General features: G+C 43.9%; 1 protein-coding gene across 4 annotated transcripts in view; it reads right to left on the reverse strand.

The window, feature by feature from the left end:
* The window catches only part of CLSTN1 (calsyntenin 1), a 64,096-nt gene that overhangs the window by 28,573 nt on the left and 19,185 nt on the right, over positions 1-16,338 (reverse strand). For 2 of the 4 annotated variants that reach the window (XM_055001206.1, XM_055001204.1), the window contains exons 2-4: positions 13,525-13,647; positions 2,336-2,365; positions 573-768 (exon numbers count right to left, since the gene is read on the reverse strand). In XM_055001206.1, coding sequence (XP_054857181.1) covers positions 573-768; positions 2,336-2,365; positions 13,525-13,647 — 349 coding nt within the window. The remainder of the gene's footprint in view (positions 1-572; positions 769-2,335; positions 2,366-13,524; positions 13,648-16,338) is intronic. The other 2 variants (XM_055001207.1, XM_055001205.1) reach the window with 1 other exon arrangement.

Consider the following 16,338-nt stretch of genomic DNA (forward strand, 5'->3'; position numbering starts at 1 on the left):
AAAATTTGAATCAGAAAATGCGCCAACAGAAACTTAAATTATTTTAGCAAAAGAAGGTAAATACTCCATGTACAAGCCAGGGCCATGCACAAACACTGGGGTTTGTTCATGCTTCATAACCCACATTTAGACCATTTAATGTGATTGATTAGTAGCACAACAGCCCTGTCAACTAGAGAGAAAGAGACAATACTTACATATGCGGGGCAGAACATTTTACACAGAAAAATATAGCACCAGAACTGGACAGTTTTCCATGCCACATTACAGACAGGACTTTAAAAAAAAATTAACAGTTAAAAAAGAGATTCTGAAGTGCTAATCTTTCTGGAGATTCCGTCTATGGACCACCCCCCCCAAAAGCTAATTTAGAACTGGACTGGAGGAACCCTAAGGTTTCCCTGCCGCTATGCCCCCTCCCCTGTCACTGTTAGGACCGAGACCATTCCTTGGACATCTATCATGGTTAAGCATCTGACTTTCATTCATTCATTCATTCCAAATGGGAAACCACATCCCGGTCTGGAACGCTCAAGCCAGACTCCTCCTCCGCCCACCCACACAGCACTTACTTGTGGGATTTTTTCGCGTTGGCTCCATCTGGTCCTTTCCCGCAGTCATAAGCTTGGATGGTGAATGTGTAGTCCTTCTGCAGCTCGCAGTCAAGTTTTTCTTTGGATCGTATCATGCCCTCGCCAGTGGTTTTATCCACCACCACGGCTTCAAAGGGGACATTTTGCCCGTGAATTTTAAATCCACAAATCTCACCTAAGAGATTCAAAGCAAGTCTGATTAGCATTTCCTGGTAACAAATGCATATAAGGCAAATTGGGTGTATCGTGTCTGCTTTTTTGAAAAAAAAATAACAACACAAAGATCACTTAATTTTTTTGCAGCCAAGGGTTTTGTGAGGGTCTGTGGACAAAGCAAAGGACACTGTGCTTTTAAAGATGGGTGAGATCTAGGAGCTTGTAGTTTTAAAAACAAAACCAAAAAAAAAAAAAGCATACATCTGCTTTCCAAGCAACCGGTTTACTTTGCATCCAGTCATGCAGGAATACGAAAAAAGAGAGATGTAGACAGGCATTTCACAGGAGCACTTGAGACAAACTCTAGGGGAACAAGTAGAGATCTTAGAAGAGCGTAACAGCCAAGGCCGCCAGGAGTTATCTTCTATGCCAAGCTGCTGAGAAATGGGCTAGGCAGCTGGTTGGGTTTTGATCAGAGGCAGAAGGTTAAAAATGCAGTTACGAAGTTGAGAAGAGGCAGAAGAAAGCTTAAAAAGGTATATAGAAGATTCAGCACTATAATTAACAAAAATTCTGTCAATGGATCAGAAGGACTAAGTCTTCCTGTGCAATGCACCTGACTCTCAAAAATAAACAAACAAACAAAAAAAACACCCCTGAGTCAGGGAATCAAAAGAAATTACTGAATGAGAAAGGTAGAAATACCAACTTTTCAGGCATCCATTTCAACAGCCATCTACTCACTTGTTACCACCTGCATTCCGTAAAAACCTTCCCTCTGCTCCCCCTTCCTGGGCCTCAATTTGGGGCATTGCACTTGGACAACCTATAACTTAACATTCCCAAAGGAGAAAAGAGGCCTGGCGCACTTCCCGTCTCCTAACCACCTTTTGGAGCTTCTCGCTTCACGTACTTCCCTTGCCTACAATCCTCGCCTCTTCCTTTCAGGGGGGGGGTGGGGGGTGGCAAAAACAACGATCAGTTTCAAAACTGGAGCTAGATGAGTGCCAGCATTATTTGAAGATGCAACTCTGCTAAAAGGGACCCACGGGGGTGGCAAAGGAGCATTCAAGTCCACGGGGTGCTTCCTGCGTCTGAGATTCAGAACACGACAGCTGTGCCAGCCACAGAACTTCAGATGAAAAAGCATTCGAGATGGCATGCGTGCTAAACTGCAAATTGTTGCTATACATCGTGTAAGTGCAGGGCTTCCATATTTGCTGGGGGGTAAACTGACTTATTGCCGAAGTGTAAACAAATACATCCTGGAAAACAAGCTGTCGGAGAGAATGCAAGGGGGAAAAAAAAACACTTCTGAAAAAGCCAACTACAGAGCCTAAATACAAGTAAGCGCACAGTTCAAATGGATGTCTGATTTACAGATATTTCTAGCCAAGGGTTGGTTACATAACATTTTAAAATCAATATACATAATATATATTTTGAGGGGGAGGAGAGAGTACTGGGACAATAAAATGGGGTCAAAGAACATGACAGGATCTTCTGTTTAAGTGCTGATTCCCCATTTCATAACCAAAGTTAGTGGGTTAATATTTATAAAAGGGATAGAAAGAACCCTTTATCACCTTCTTTGGTGACTGTCACCTCAAAACTCTCTAAAGGGAGAAAAGATAAACCCGAGTCAGTAATACAGGAAAGACTGAAGAGGGAGCAAATAAGGGAAAAAAATAATGAAAGATCAAGAGATTTAGACATTACACAGAAAAAACCTTTCAACATTTCTTTTTCAAGACTTACAATCCAGCTGACGGCTACTATGAATGGAACAGATTTTCTGCTTATTTTGAGTAGGGTCTCCCCCACTTCCAAAGGTTACAGGCAATGAAAATTCCATGTTAAAGTTACACATTTTCAACATATAATCCTTCAAGTCACAAGGTACTGTAGATAAAACAATGTTAGCATCAACTGAATCGATTCCACTGAATCTGCTTCTTCTAACCTCCTTCTTCCCTGATTTTCCCTTCTGCAAAATGAACAGTCCTTTTTGTCAGAGGATGCCTCTCCCCTCACCACAGCAGAAGGGAATCCTTGGATCCAACCCTAAATATTTGTCCTGAACTATATAAGATCGCTGAATCCTCGTGAACCGTTGCTGGGCAGTGGCTTTCCCTTATCCACCCAAACATGCCCAATGATGCCATACTGCCCTGGAGGTGGTGAGGTCTCCAGCACTGACTGGCTGAACTGCTGTGACGGCACGGAATGGTCAACTGCTCACAGTTTGATGCCCCAGTTTGGAGAGGGAAAGAGAAATTGTCAGTCAGGTTGGAATGAAAAGACCATGCCAAGGCACTAGATAACCAGGAAGAGGTTGTGGGATGTAAAGCAGGTACAGAACAAGAAGTATAGATGAGGTAACATACGGGAACATGAAAAGAAGGCAGGTACGGAATTCAGGAAATTGAAGCACAGAAGGGCTGATCAGAACAGAGTGGTTCTGAGAAGACTTCACAGACTTTAAGACTGTGACTATGAGACCGATAGTGAAGTTGACGGAAGGAGAAGGTAATGGGTCAAAATAAGCAGTAGTCTATAGGAATGTGAAGTCACAACAAGGAGAGACAGGGAAACGGAGCTGTAGGAAGTAGAAATGCAGCCAGACAACATACCAGGCCAGGAAGCACAAGGCTGGTAGGCTAAGACCTCAATGTGGGGGTGTTCCATCGAGGCTCTTCTTCTGTCATCAAGGCGGCACTGAGATTGGGCAGCCTTAAGAGGGCAACGGGGCCAAAAGATGGGACAGGACCCAAGTTCACAAACCAGTGTGAACTCACAAGCCAAGGATTTGGCTGCAGGACTCTAGCTAAAAATGTTGGAAGGGCCATTCTCACATGTGCACAGCACATCTGCACAAAATCCTGAAGCTTACTGGGTAGAATAGCAGTAGCTTTGCTTTAACCTGACAAACCTTCCACCTGTTTATTTTAAGCGACAGCTAGAATGTTTGGAAACTGGACTCATATGATACTAGAGTGGGAAGAAATCACAATCTGAAGGGCTGGTTGTTAAGGTGTAGGAGGTGGAAGGTACATAAATGCTATTGGAGTCTCAAGGCCAGAAGGCCATTAAGCTTTTTTAAAACTTGGGAAAGAGGAATGAAGTGGCAGAGCCCCCGAATGGGGAAAAAATAGACTTTAGCACTTTAGAGGGCAGGTGGTAAATTGTCCAGGTAAGAACATTCCCCAACAAACCTGGCCTCTGTTCTGTGGCCCAGCACACACACACAAGCTTCACGCAAACAGAATGCTGTCACAGCAGAGAACAAGATTCTGCACTCCCACCCACCCCCGCTACCCGCTGTGCTAGTTTTCTATTTGCGGGGAGTATTTAACATGAGAGGCCTCCCAAAATAAGGTCCTCCCTCTGTGGGCTGAAGAAGGGCACAATCCATTCCACCCCCTGCCTATTCTACATGCGTGCAATAAGGCCTCATCTGGGTCTCTTGCTTGCCATGAGGGAAAAGACCTGAGATGGGGAACAAGCATGGCAGTTTTTGGCAGGCAAGCGCTAGGAGGGAATGGCCGCCCGCCATGCCAAGGTCTCAACATCCCTCCAGATACCTGCCGCTTGCAGGAGGCTCAGCATCTATCCCACCTGACAGTCGAGCCACGTGGCCACAACAAAGGCCACGAACAAGCTCCTTCTCACCACCACCAAGCACTTTAGAAGACATGGTAAATCAACTCCCCCAAGCCATTAAGTGCAGCCTTCTCTCCCGCTCCAAGGAAGCAACACTCAAGATGGAAGCATGCCGGAAACAGCCACATCCTACTTTCTTTATCTCCTGCCTTTGCTTTACGAACAAAGAAGCTGGATTAGCTCTTTAGGTCTGTAAGCAATTCTACATTGAGGTTATTTAATGCTGAGCAAGTGCTGACTTGCCAATGCTCTTCAGTGTCATGGAAAATAATATATATAATATACAGTGCATACTGGCGACATGTTAACCAGCGGATCTCTAGCTACAAAGCTGACACCCTCTCATGAGGGTCTCACACAAAAGTATTTAGGAGTATTTATAACCAGATTGGGAAAAGCAGGAGTCCAGTAGCACCTATAAGACTAACAAGACTTGTGGTAGGGTATGAGCTTTCATGAGTCACAGCTCACTTCTTCAGATACAGCTAGAATGTGAATCCATATGTCCTTGTATCTTGGAGACTGGGCTCTCCTTATATCTTGAAGCGGTGGACTGAATCAAGACCTAGGCTTCCTACCTCATTATCAATGCTGATTTCTCCACACCCACTACCCCTCTGCATATCCCACCCTATCCAATCATGCCACACTATTGTCATTTGGCATTTGAAATCACTCCACTCTCTAAGACATATGGATATGTGGACTCACGTTCTAGCTGTATCTGAAGAAGTGAGCTGAGACTCACGAAAGCTCACACCCTACCAAAAATGTTGTTAGTCTTATAGGTACTACTGGACTCTTGCTCTTTTCTGCTGCTACAGGCAGACTCACATGGCTGCCCATCTTGATTTATAACCAGATTCTTACTTTTAAAAAGCACCAAGCTCAAAATCTCCTCGAACTCCTCTGTGAAAAGCAGCTGTGCGTTTCACTGGACAGGCAACAACACACATTTCTTTATGACAGGAACTACAGTAGGATCCCCAAGCAACTCCGCTCGTAAGTCCAATGCAGCCAAGGCTACAACTCGACACAGACCATGACTGCTAAATGAGGGGTAAAGGTGAAGAACCGTTTTTAAAAACGGCACATCTTGCTGCTTGAAGAAATTGAATGATTAATGGATGCTAGAGATATGAGAGCCTGAGGGGGGTGGGGGCAAATAATCTGGGGGAAAGCAGCATCCCTCCATTTTGCCCTGAGGTCTTTTTGGGGGGAAAACACAAAGGAACCTCTTATGAGGTATTTTCTGTTTTAGAATGAGGAAAATGCTTATCCAGGTCAGGAACTTATACTATAGACAAATATAATATTTCAAAGTTGTTTTGTTTAAATGTAATAATTTAGACAACAATAAGCTATATGTTCAATAATAAAAAAACATTATTAAAGAATTCAGTGTTTTATACATATTGGTAGTCGTGACCAAATATACTTTCCTTTGTTTACTACAAAATTTTCTACCTTCAACTTTTTTTCTCCTTACCTCTCAGATGGCAGAAATTGAGGTCCGTGGGATATGAGAACACAGGGTGCAGCAGTTTCCAAATCCATACTTACAATTTTTCTTACAGAAAATGAAGATGTTTATATTTTAAAATTCCATAAATGTGCCAAATAGTAAATTTGATATGCTATATAAAGTTATTAAGTGATGCATTTTGTTGTTCAATCAGTAAAAAAAGTTTTCAGTTGGATAGGGAAGTCTTATATATATTTTAATTTCCCCCTCAAATTTGTTTAAATGTTTTCTCCCATGGCTTCAAAGCATCCAGAAATTTCACTAGATACTCGTATGAGATCCTTCTATTCTCTATTAAAACATTTGTTAGCCACTTCACAATTTATTTTTAAAAACTCTGAGGGATTAAAGAATATATTAAAAATGGAAAAAATAATCAATGCAAAATACACAATTTTCTTTTACAAAGACATGAGCACCAAGACTCCTTTTAAAAATCAGCATCAATCTGGGAAGATGAAAAAAAAACTTTTGCTTAGAAATGTCACCTTGACACTGCAGAATGTCAACAAGGATATGGCCAGATGGCTCTCCCAGGGCAAGAGCTCCAAAGGGGGAGGGTCTGCAACAACAGAAATGGCTGGACAAGGCAAAGCCTATCTCACTTGTTTCACCTCCTCCCCCATTTGCAATAAGAAAGTTGTAACACCAGCCTACCTCACAGGGATGTTGGCAGGATTACAAGGGAATGTATGTTTCAAACACAGAAAGTGCTGTATCAGTGATATATATAAACACACACACACTCAGGAAGGCAGAAAGGCATGCAAGGGAAGCAGTGGGTGTAACAGACACAAGCCGAGTTGTTGGCTTGCAGGAAAAGGCAACGGGGACTGTGAGCTAGGGAGCGCAAGGGCTATCAGCTGAGCAAGCACAAGCGTCTTGTTGCCACTTCTGTGAGTGGAAGCCAGCCAAGTTCCCCCACGGGGTGAATCAGGAATGCTCCTGAAAATGCCAGGCAGCCCGCCACTTGGGTCAATGCCACGGGAGCGACTTAAACAACAACTGCCTGCTTTCAATTAGCCGCTATGCTCCCCCCACCAATAACCCAGTCTTCCGAGTCCAACGTTCCCATGAAAGCATTTACGACGCTAGCAAAGCCTACAGCTGGAGAGGGCAGGATGGCAGAAAGCCCAATAAAGGATACAGAAAGGGGGAGAGGGGGAAAGGGAAAGTGTGTTAATGTGACAGTTGTCTGGGCTTGCTGCAAAAAAATAAAAAGAGCCAGACTGTTCAGATCTTGGCCACTTGAGCTAGGCTTGAAGCTACAATGCCAGTGCCAACCTTCACCAGAAGGCAATTCAGGTCTCCCATTTCTTGGCATCTCACTGTCACAACTCATCCACCCAATGATACCCTCCCCATCTCTCCAAAGGCATCTGCGGGAGTATTAAACTGCATGTCAAAAGGTCTGCAGCACTAGAGTTTTATTTTGATAGCAGATACCCAACCCCTTATTTTTTTTTTACATCCAAAATGAAAAAAAATTACCAAAAATAGAATGGTAATACAAGATAATAGCTTTGTGACTTTTAAGTGATAACTGAGCCAATGTTCAGACACTACAAACAAAATTTGTTGATGAGACCAAGGGGCCCCGCCCTGTCCCCCTTGCCTGCCATGTGGAGATTTTGAAGGTCTTTATCTAAAACCAATTTATCAAGATACCTGAATGTAGAATAGGGAAGGAGGGGGGGGACCCGTTGGAAATTCTGAGATGGAAGAGGGACGAAGGAGCAACGAGTAACATAAGCACCACAAGTAAGTGGGCTTTGTGCACATCCTAGCTTAAACAGGAATCTCTTGACATCCTACCATTAGTACTGTTCAAGCTGGACTTGTAAATATTACTTTACCAGCCTGCTATTTTTACTACACAATCCACCAATACACACCAATGTTGGAGACATCAAAAAAGGGAACCAGTATTTGCATTTACTAAAGCTTTCCTCCAAAATGCCACAGGTGGCCAGCTGGGGTGGCCAGCTGGGCCAGTGGCAGCAAGTTCCAAACCTGATTTAATCAGATTTAATGCAATAACCCTTCCCTTCGCTATCATTGTCCATAGGAATTCTGCAACTCGCATGTTTTACAGTGCTTAACGTGCACTCACGTGCAAAACCACATACACAGATAACCATGCACAATCAAGCAAATGTAAGTTTAAAACATTTTATCTGAAGGGAATGGAATGTTTGATGTAGAAATTGTTTTCGGAATATGCGGATCAAACATCTCAAACAGCCTCATTTCACGGGGATGGGGAAGAAGAGAAAGCACACTTCGCCCAGTAAATTCCAAGCATGTCACATTTCTTTAACTGGGCTTTAAAGCATGGAATTTGTTTGGCTGCTCATCGTTCTGCAGAAAAGCCACAGCCTTCCATCACCCAAGTAAACATTTCACGGGAAGAGAGAAGATTGCCTTTTTAAAAAAAAAATACATTGCAGAGTGCTGATTTTTACATTCTAAATTAATACAGAGGTCATGTGCTGCATCTTTTTGGGTCCACAATGAACGGGTATGAAACGTTTCTGCTCAGGCTGCACAGTCAACAGCTTTTTTCCCGCTTTTAAAAAAGTGTGGATCAAAAAAGTAAAATCTAGCAGACTACAATCCAGCATGGAGCAGCGCTTATGCATTGGATCCAGAAAGTACTGGCATAAAGCTGGACCAACAGATTGCTTTTGGCTCCACCAATCACGCCTGGCAAGGAAAACAGCCACTATACGGACCGCACTGCAGCTGCACAAGAATCCCAGGTACTCAGGGTTGGACTTCCGGGCAAATGGGGACACACCTGTCATGGACCGGCTATTCAATTACCCCCTCAACCACTGCAATAAACAGTAACAAAACCTGCTCATTGTGTCTACTTGTGAAAGCTGTGCAGCCAGCGTGTACTAGGGTTAATTTTATTTTTATATAGGGGGAAACTTTGGATGTGGAATGGTATTCATAGCCTGCTGTCATCAGATCTTGGAAGTGAAGCATGGTCAGTGCTTGGATGGGGACCACCAAGGAAGTCTCTGCCGGGGAAGGCACTGGCAAACCACCTCTGCTTCTCACTTGCCTTGGAAGTCCCTTCCGAGGTCGCTGTAAGTCAGTTGTGACTCGACGGCACATACGCACATTCATATGGGGAAACTTGCAACGTTGCTGCCCTGTCAAATAAGAGACTGCGCTATCAGCAACACGAGAAGAATGAATCAAATATCATGAGACTGACAAGCATCAAACCCGAATAAAGGTTTATAAAGGTTTTAATGGGCCAATACACATTTCTTTATTATATAAAAGTATTTATACCCCGCCTTTCTTCCTGGCTGAAGGCAGCATGAACAAACATGGCAGAACCTAGTGTGTATGTGCCAAAATCACACATGCAAATTCAGCAATGTTAGGAAGTTGGCTACAAAAGTGCGATAATAAGGTATTCAGAAGCTGAACAAACAGAGGGGTGCCAAAGATGCTGCTTGCCTGGGAGGGTGGGGGGTTAATCTGGTATAGGGCTAGACCTGCAGGTATGCTGTTTGTGGCATCATTCTTTTGTATGTCCACAAAGGAAGTTTGGGCCTGCACCCCTATGGGGCCTTCCCATTCTTATCTCTGAGATCAGCCCATATCCCCTGTAGCGCATTTTCAACCTCTGGGGAATTCTTCCCCCTTGCATGTTGCTGAGAATTCTGGGACATGCTCTCCATTCACATGGGACTTCATCTATACCTGCTTGGCATGATGCGAACCAAGAGCATACCCGAGACCACACTTCTCTAAGTAGTGAAGGAGAGGATTGGTAGGAAGAGATAAGCTGTCCTTTGGGGAATTGGCTATTATTTAATATACTCATTGTGGAACCCCCACCTTAACACAAATTGAGAGTCACTGCACTTCAGCACCGATACAGATTTCAAGATGGCAGGAAAGGGCCTGGCAGAAGCTTCTCCCACATTGTGCCGCCAGGTATGGGCTGCCTAGTCTTCAAACGTGGAGCTTGCTTGTTCTTTCCGCACTCCAGACCCCAGTCACAGATGGAGAGCACTCACTTGCAGGCAAAGGGCAGAGGAACACTGAACCTGAACGCACAGAGACCTGCTTGCTTGCTTAACACAGAGATGCCTCCAAAATCTCTGTATGAATCATGTGCTTTTTCATTCTCCCTTTCAAACGGGGGTCCCAAATTAGGAATTTAGAATTAGCCAGCAAGTCCACTTACAGGACACTTCCCTGTTTCTGTCCTCCAACTGGATCAGACGCAGCCAACGCCCCTCTTGGATTGCTGACTCGAGTACAGCCATTCGCTTCCCTTGGTCCACCCTTTAAACTTTCACGCAGCCAAGTTCTGCATTACGCATTCTCCAGCTGAAGTCAGAATGGAAACACCTCCCCTTGCTCTTCACAAACAAGGACTGGCGGCTCAGTGAGAAGGTCCAGGCATCGGTAATCGCTCACCAGAACACGAGCGACGTGGAAATCTGAGGAAGGAGGCTGGCAGAAAGCTTGGCTTCCAAGAGAAACCCACGCGGCCTTAAGATGTTGCTAGAGGATTTCCAGATGCCATGCACACACACTCTTGAAAAATGGAGTCTCAAAATATCCACAAAGACTCATTCTCGGCTCTCACAAACAGAAGTTAGCATGTGGAACAAGAAACGGAGAGCACTTAATTCTTAATCAAACAGCAAAGCAAGGCCAAACACTTCAGTCCGGCTGCAGCTGAATCCCAGAGGTCTTTGGGGTCTCCCTGAAGAGGTCTACTCTCCTCCAAGACGATACCACTATGGCTGCAATTACTTTCCAGTGTGTATATGTAGAAAAGAAGACCCCCAAAGCCTAAAACTGGGCAGCCACTTTGCCAAAAGGATCATGGAAGCTTGCTTGGGTAACCTTGGGCCAGTCACACACTCTCAGACTAATATACCTCACGGGGTTGTTGTAAGGATAAAATGGAGCAGAGGGGAATGGCGTGAGCCAACTTTGGGAGGAGAAAGGAGAGAGAAATTAAGTAAATAAATAAACTGCAACCCAGCCACAATTCCCCAGGGTAAGAGAAGCTACAATAACATGATCAACAAGAGCAATTTTTCTTCAACGAAAAGCAACAAGAAAAGCAACAAGAGATGTCCACCTGTATTGGCCTAGCTGCTTCAACTACAAAAACAATTGCAGAAGGGGGGGTTTCAAAACAGCAATTAACAAAAAAAAGGGAAACGCCCTGAGAAACCCAAATACACTTCCAGGTGTATGCTAATAAACTTTGTAATTGAAGTGCAAGTGCTCCAACATACATAACACAATATACACTGTAATTTACAAACTTCATATATCCTCAGAGATAAATATACCAACAATTAATCAGTCAAGTCAATATTCAGTCAATTAGGAGCGTCCAACAAAGTCCGCAATAGTTAAAACCTCAGCTATTCATTCCTACAGCATGAATATTGGCCGGGACGAAGAAACATTGAAACGAGCGGATTTATTAGCTGGCAGGCTCGTTGCCAACTGACTGGAATCTTCAGGCTCCCTGGAGCTTCAGCCGACACTTGAATTTTCGGCTTTTTGGAGCTTCAAATAGAAGACGACTGCTGTTCTCTATGACAGACCACCTAACATTTCACCTATAGGAATTACAGCGTATATTGTGTTATGTAAGTTGGAGCACTTGCACTTTAATTACAAAGTTTATTAGCATACGCCTGGTAGTGTATTTGGGTTTCTCAGGGTGTTTCCCTTTTTTTACTAGCTGCTTCAACTGCCAGTAGCTCTTCTGGACCTCAGACCACGGTCGCTTTCAGCCTTGCTGGTCAAGGCATTTCTAACGGCAAGTTATAGGGATTGATCCTGGGATTTGTGCATGTTACACAGACACTCTACCCTCTCCCAATAAATAGTTAGATGGATATATGAAGTTGCTCTATACCAAATCAGAATACTGGACCATTAAGGCAGGGCTGGCTACTCTGACTGGCAGCGGCTTTCTTCCACAGCAATAATGGAGAATCTTTTAACTGCCAATGCCATGGACTGTACCTCGGACCTTCTGCACTCGAATGAAGCGCTCTAGCACTACGCTATGGAGCATCTCTTAATTCTTTTTTCCCCAAGGAGCAAGCACAAAATTCCACAGGCAGCCAAATATTAAGCAAAATCAGATGGTGAATGGCTTCCTAAAATGCACGTTTCAGAAGCCACAAGAAACCGAACGCTGATCTGACGTTTTCATCTTCAAGCTCTACAAGCAAAGCTAGATGATTGTGACCCGCCCTCCCCAGCCAGCATACTGGGTGGCAGATACCGTACGCACACGAACAGAATGCAACAAACTTGTTCCCCAACATTTCAACTGGCTTCCAATACCCCAGGATGGAAAAACAACTCAAGAACTCAGCCCAGCAAAAAGATTTCATGGAGACAGACTGCTAATTAAAAGCTTACATGAACAGTAATAAAGATACTCGACACCGAAGAGTCTCCTGCACATAATCTCCTTAGGCCAGACTGATCAAAGAGACAACCTGTGGAGTGATTTTTATCCCTTTACTGAATGCAGCAGATGTCAATGTAAGTTGTTGATGTTGGTACAGACCAAGAAAAACACAAACAGCCACAGATAAACTATGCACAGTGGGGAGTTTTCAAGATACCCCACCAATAATGATGAAGCCCAGCACCTTTTCCCCGATACAGGAAGCGCTTTTTCTTCACATGTCCCTAACAGTCCGAGTCCTTCTGGCATCCTGTCGAATGGTTGGGGTTAACAAGTGTTTGCTTTGGAAAGTTAAAATCTACCCAGTTTCCTGAGGTTTGAAGTCGATGCCATTTTCCACAACTGGTCTGTCGCACATTCTCCTAACCACTCTCATACAGTATCGATGCCCTACTCCCACCCACCCAATCCTGGTTGTTCCATTTCTTTTGTACCATAACCTTTCAGCATACTGGTAATAACGGGATACTGTTTGCAGTGATTGATGGTTTTAAGCAAATCCACTTAACTGACCGAGCTACACATGGATCCCCCTTTCCAGTTTAAGGTTAACATCTTTCTCAGTATGCGATGCCCGAATTTGGATCAAGTGAGGGGAAGTAACTTTACTTCCTAGGTATTAACCTTTTCCTGCTTCCATTAGAACAGGCACTGGTCCCCAAAGCATCTTTGTGACGTAGTCTAGCCTTCAACATCTGCTCAAAAGTTCTACTGCTTACATGAGTTTGCACAGCCTTGGACATAGTTTTCTTGTTCTGGGTGACAATTTGCGTTTTAAGCACTGCATTTGTTATCACCCCAGCTTGCCAACTGCTTTGAGCACTTACAACATTGTAATGGTCCTTGCAGTACGCTTGTGTTAACAAGAATCTGGTTAGTGTATCACCTGCTCTTTCCAAGAGACAGGTAACAGAGACTGGGCTGCACCAGATGACGGGAAGGGCCCCTCCACAACTGTGTTTGAACCCTTTTCCAATTTCTTGGTGCACAGATAACCACACTAACAGTACTGTTTCAAGCCAAGCACTGTATCATCGGGCAAGAGTTCCTTGTAGGTCATGAATCAAGAACAAAGCAGGTGCAAAAGCACCACATACCTGCAAAACGGAGTGGGGCATCCTTGTCCAGAGCTATTAGCGGAGGATCCAACAGTACTGCGTTGTCGTTTTCAGTAACTATGCCATGGTAAGTTGTTTCGATCCATGGTTTGTGCTTGTTAACTGGAAGGGCGGGGGGGGAGAGAAAGCAAATTTTAAAATGTCATTTCATTATAAAGGGGGGAAAAAACCCTTTAAAATCCAGCCTTCCGTTTGAGGATGCAGAGCCAATCCGGACGCCCCCATTCTGCAGAATTCTTACCCCGACGTCTGCTTCAGAGAAATGACATTCAGATATTAAGTCACACCTCTCAGTTCCAGCATAGAAAAACAATCTGACTGCTTCCACAGGAGCCATTGTTGCGCTATGTACTGCGAGCGTGACAAATTCGGACAAAGCTTTCTACAAACATGACCTTTCACACAGGCTGAGGCACGCCATCGTCAAAATAGAATGCAAATGTGCTCTCTAAAATATCTGCTGAACTGACGAACGGCATTACTTTTGGCATTTTCCTAGATCCTGCCTCATCTACTTGAAGCCTTTTTTCTTTGCACGAGGACCCAGAAGCTCAGCCAACCCGTCTTAGACAGCATGTCAGGGAGGTCAGACACTCAGCCCTCAGTTTGTGTCCAGATTAAAGCACCCAGCTGTGAATTTCATCAAGTTAAGTAACGTGCATGGTGCCACTTAATACAGCTTGTTCGTAAACATGACCCGGTCTGATGGGATTTTAATCAGAAACATATCTCGTGATAACAGTGAGACTGGTTCCTAAATCTGTGTAGACACGTATACTCTTAAAAGCACTGCACGCACTCCACACACCGACATGTGATTGCTGTGGCCCACCTGCAAGATCAGACTAGCCCACATAAATCCCCATTCCTATAGCTTCAGCCCTCCTGACCCTAGTAAAGAAGTCAACAAAACGTTTCATGTTTTTGCAAACTGTAATTTGGGCAAGAAGAATTACACAGCCACACAAGCTGAGCGTGGAATGGCCTCTGTTTCCTCTTCAGGTGTAGCGACTGTGGTGGCCACACTTTCTCGGCCAGTGGGTCACAAACACTTAAGAGCTGTTACCGCGCACAACCACGCTCGTTAAGCACCTACTGATCCATCTACTGATCCAGGGCGGAAGCAATGCGAAAGGCAAGCAAGCAAGTAAACTTGACTATGCTATATCAACAGACCCACAGGCTCACTCATTCCTGATCAGGTGGGCCACAAACCCCAGCTGTCCTCCAAGCATCCAGCACCCAAGCCAGCTATCCGACATATAGGTCAATTCAGACATCACGCCACATCCCCAGTTAAAGAAGTAAGGTGGATTAGAAACCATTTTGCAGGGCTTACTGCTTGCACGTTTGGGAACTCAAACAACTGTTTGAGTTACAAATTATGCCTTGGGGTTGGTGCAAAGCTTGAACTCTGCTCAAGTAATAATCTTGAAAATTCACACACACGCCACCCCTCCCCCCCCCTATTATAGAAAAACAGGCTCAAACATGCACAGAAAGTCACATCTTTATATTTCATTAGCACACAAAGCATTACACGGAAAAGAGAAACCCTGTCAGACAGAAACAAGCTATCTAGTTGAAGTTACCTACAGGAGAACATTAGAACAATTGTCTATTATTTAGAAATTCTTATCTTGGCCTTACAGTTTGACTAATAAGTAGACTTTTAGGAAGGTTAATATGATTAAGTGTATTTCGGGACGAATAATGAATGAAAAAGAACCAGAGGTTTTTTGGTTATTTAAATTGGATTAATTTTTGAAGCTTCTGATGTTTTTCAACAGAAAGCCTATTAAAATGCAATCTGGATATAAACACAAGACATGTTAATTATCGCTTATTCCAATACAGAATAGAGTAAGTAGGCTGAATTCTGAACTTGATTCGAAAGAAGCTGCTTGCGTTCAAAATTGTTAGGGGGAACTTTTACTTTTGGAGGTCGGAGTTTCTAATTCAACCTTTTCCTGAGGATGGTAAATACCCATTTCAGATTAAAAAAAACCCACAATAGCAGCCCTTGTTTCTAGCTAATGAATGGCATTCCTTCTGGAAAGCATGTGTCTTCCAAGGGCCAACCTTAGCTGTAGTAGCAGAGGGCAAACAAATTTTTGAAGTTGCTCTGACATCTGCTTGCAAGTCACAAAGAACTTGGGGGCGTGGAGGGGTGGCATCTCCTCAGGGGCTATTGGAGGCCGTAAGTGTGCACTGGTTTTTTCAATTTTGCTTCATTTATACTCCACCTTTCTCCACAATGGGTACCCAAAGCAGGTGCTCATGGCAGGTGCTGAGAAAGGCCGCTCTGTGCATGGAAACCTGGAGAACTGCTGCAAACCAGAGTAAAAGACCCTGGGCTAAATGGCCAACTCTGCACAAAGGCAGTTTTGCATATTAACTGGGTTCTGGCTTAACATCTTCCCCAAAAAACTCATTTTCTATGTGAAGAAATCTTTGGGGGGAGCAAAAAAGAGAGTCGTGCTTCAGAAAAATACCAGGAATGGACTTTCGGACCTGTGTTATACGCCGTTAAGTCGCCTCCAAAACATCCTATCATTAACAGACTGGTTCAGATTCTGCAAACTGGAGGCCGTGGCTTCTTTGATTGAGTCCAGCCATCTCATTTTAGGTCTTCCTCTTTTCCTGCCGCCTTACACTTTTCCTAGCATTATTGACTTTCCCAGAGAATCTTGTCTTCTCATAATGGGATCGAAGCATGATAGCCTCAGTTTTGTCATTTTAGCTTCTAGGGAGGATTCAGGCTTGATTTGATCTAGTATCCACTTATTTGTC

Source organism: Eublepharis macularius, chromosome 17, assembly GCF_028583425.1.
Source record: "Eublepharis macularius isolate TG4126 chromosome 17, MPM_Emac_v1.0, whole genome shotgun sequence".
NCBI lineage: Eukaryota > Metazoa > Chordata > Lepidosauria > Squamata > Eublepharidae > Eublepharis > Eublepharis macularius.